This window comes from Rhagoletis zephyria, unplaced genomic scaffold (assembly GCF_001687245.7).
Source record: "Rhagoletis zephyria isolate East Lansing unplaced genomic scaffold, Rhagoletis_zephyria_1.1 Rzeph_scaffold_00109, whole genome shotgun sequence".
Lineage (NCBI taxonomy): Eukaryota > Metazoa > Arthropoda > Insecta > Diptera > Tephritidae > Rhagoletis > Rhagoletis zephyria.
The window spans coordinates 285657-289202 of NW_016157193.1; the positions used below are offsets into that span (position 1 = coordinate 285657).

The window sequence follows — 3546 nt, forward strand, 5'->3', positions numbered from 1 at the left end:
TGTATTTTGATTTGTCTGTATTTTGATTTGTCTGGATTTTGATTTGTCTGTATTTTGACTGGCCGCATTTTGAATGTCTGGATTTTGATTGTCTGGATTATGTTTTACACCCTTTGTTTTTGTATACATAAAAGAAATCTATGCGTAGTGCATATAAAAGAAATTACACAAATATGGTAAAATTTATTTAAATAATGGAGTTGTGAGCAATATGCAGAATAGTGCCATCCTAAAGGTCTGATTATGCATACTTTGCATAACTTCGCACAACCATTTGTACCACTGCAATTGAACATCACTTAAGAAAATGTAAAGCAAAATCTAAACTCAACAGATCGCTAAGTTTTATAAGTTCTGCTAATTTCTGAGTAATGAAGTACATTCAATATACTTAAAAAGTGCATACAAAATTACAGTTTTAACGTACAAGAAATGGCTAAGAAATTTTCTTGTATCAATTTTTTTTTTTTAAAAGCGCAAGGCAACCATGTTTGCAACGTAAATATATACCCATTATTTCTTGAGGAAACACACGAAATAATGCCAATTTTTTTTCTTGACCGTTTTCTTGAGAGCTGCAACTGGCCTGGCCCTACAATGTATGCAAAGTTATTAGGCCATACACTATTTGTTTAAGTATAAAGAATACAGAAGAAGTTTTTGAGTTTTTTAATATTTCTTTCGCTGATTTAAAATGTTCTATAAAGTACTAAATTTGTTATGATTAAAGCAATAATAAATAATACAAATCGAAACACAATGGATTAATCTACGTATGATTTCTTATGTAAAAATTCTGGTAAATTTCGAAAATATATTTGAAAAAAAAGACGCAAAACTGCTCAATTGGTATTTATTCTAAAAAGAACATCTGGGTATGTAGTGGAAATAAATTTTTAAATAATTTATTTTAATTACCACAAGTTGTAAGATTAAAATATATTTCCATTATATATGTATTTATATGTATGTATATATGTATGAATACAGTGTAACTAATAAAAACGCTTTTTCTAGTGGAAATTAATTTCTCCAATAAGTTGTATATGTACTTAGCCTGGCATACTAAGGGCCAGTTTTTAAGTGCGTGGCTTTGGTTTGAACATAGTTTAAACGCGCGAGTTGGCTGGTTTAAACTAATCGTAGGCAATTAAATGTCAGCCACCTGTTCAATTTAAACGCAGTTTGCGTGATCTAAGTTTACAGTGGCACTGAAAAACTGGGCCTAAGTTTTAAATTAATTCCCATAATGGAGTGGAACTACGTTTAAAACGTTATTTGCTTGCACCAATGGTTTCTGATCAATCCATTTCGCCACATCAACTTTAGGAATATCTGAGCATGACACAACACGATTTCTGAAATTTATAAATCTCTTAGTCGGAAATAATGTAAAAATTAGAAAACGACCGTACTAAGGCCTCGGCAACATGCAACACAGTATTAGCGTTTTGTTACGCCTCAGCAAAAAAAAAAAAGTTATAAAATCGTATAACATTTAGTTGCAATAAGTCAGTTTAACTACATATAACAGCGTGCTTTGATTCCAAAAAACCATAAAAAAACAAAAACCCTTAATAAAAGTAATCTTAACCACGCTCTTAAGAAATACTCCGTATTATTTATGAGTATTATTTATTATATATCTTTATTATTTGTTATGCAAAAAATTTCGATTATACATTATCGGCCATATCTATAGCACGCCATTTCAAAGTGATAGTGTGTGCCACTTTTGTTTATTTATTTATTTTAAGAATAAGGTTTTTAAGAATTAAGAAGAAAAAAAGTTTGAAATTTAGATGAAAATTTGTTGCACTTTTTTGTAGTTTTCTACAAATTGTTAAACTTGGGTTTATATGGGTTTTGTTAGAGAAAGAACTATATTTTAATTGAAAATTCTTAAAAATAAATAAATAAACATAAGTGGCACACAATATCACTTTGAAATGGCGTGCTATAGATATGACCGATACTGTAGGTCTTTGAAGAAAAAATATACATATGTACATACATGCGTATTAGACTGTGTCAAATAAAATGAATGTTTTTTTCTTTCAGTCTCATATCAAAATTTCGTTGTCGGTTACAAAAAAATAATGTCGGAAACATTTTAGTCATCTGTCTTCATTTTTCAGTTAGCGCTCTCAAAAATAAGAGTTTCTAATAATAATGGTTTGGCGCTTACACATATCGTCCCTTTTCTGCCTTAAGGCCTGTATGCAGCTCTCAAGAAGAGCAAAAACTCCATATAAAATGACGTACAAGAAATGGCTAAGAAATTTTCTTGAGTCAAATTTCCTTAAGGCAGTACGCATACCTTAATAAATTAACTACGCTTTCTACTACGGTTTTCTAAATTTTTTTGTGAAAAAAGAGCACAGGGCAACCCAGGTTTGCAACAGAAATATATGCCCGTTCCATTATTTCTTGAGGAAAGAGTGAGGCAACAGGCTGTGAAGTATCAAAAATGTCAAAATTCCTTGGGCACACACACGAAATAATGGCAATTTTTTCNACTGTTTAAGCGACAAACTATTTTAAAATAGAACAAAGACTTAATGAGGGTGCTCACTTCTGTTAGTGAAACTAGAAATATTAAGTAAAAAATACGTTTATTGTATCCTAAGGGAAGAAATTAAGCATTTTCTCTTACACTCTCTAAAATACCTCTATTGCAGAGACGAGGTTAAGGCAGAAACAGGACGATATGTTAGTGTTTGGCCGAGCTTCTCCTCAGATTTGTGGTGTGCGGCTTTATGCTGTCACACAAAGGAAAAGGACCTACAGTTTTACGCCGACTCCGAACGGCGATGGTAGTGGAGGTTTGCCACTTATGTCGAGACAAAATTTTGAGTGAGCGCTTTTTGGCTTAACCTTCTTATTTGATATCCGATTTTTTAAATCTTTATGTCGACGAAAAGGTCTCGTTCGGGACTATAATTGGCTATCAAACAGTTTTGGCCTTTAAAACCGTTTTAATTTATATCTACCTTCACTAATTTTGAAAATGCCATCCCTAGATTTTTATCTTTATACTATAAATCTAAAGCTATCAGAAAACGACGTTGGCCTTTCTATAAAAGGGTTAGGCTTTATTCACAAACAAAAAAGTTATAATGTGTTTAGTACTTGTGTGGCTTCCATTTTCAGATTTTGTAGTATGTAACTTTTCATGATCTTGCATTTAACATAACTTGTATGGAAATAGCTCGACCAACGAAAATGGCTGATACACTTGAACGGTTATAACTCAGTAGGGAAACAATTTCGAATAGGTGAGCGAGTTTCTGTATTGCTTAGCTTAAATCAAAAAGTTATAATAAAAATTAATTTTATTGAAAGTGTGAAGTTTTACTAAAGAAGAGATCGAAGAATCCCTTCATTAACAATAATAATAATAATAAATGGACAGAAAAATGCCAATCACCTGCCCGGGTCGGGAGCGTGCAAGGCCTTCAGGGATGCCCTTGCTGAGGCTAAGACAAAGCTTGGGAGAATATGATTAAATTTATACAAGGCAATATGAACAGGAGTAGGGTAGCT

At 32.0% G+C, this 3546-nt stretch overlaps 1 protein-coding gene across 1 annotated transcript in view; it reads right to left on the reverse strand.

The window, feature by feature from the left end:
- Window positions 1-929: 929 nt before the first annotated feature.
- LOC108377732 (peroxidase) overlaps window positions 930-3546 on the reverse strand; it is a 185716-nt gene continuing 183099 nt past the window's right edge. The window contains exon 5 of the mRNA XM_017633994.1: window positions 930-1358. Coding sequence (XP_017489483.1) covers window positions 1238-1358 — 121 coding nt within the window. The 3' untranslated portion in view covers window positions 930-1237. The remainder of the gene's footprint in view (window positions 1359-3546) is intronic.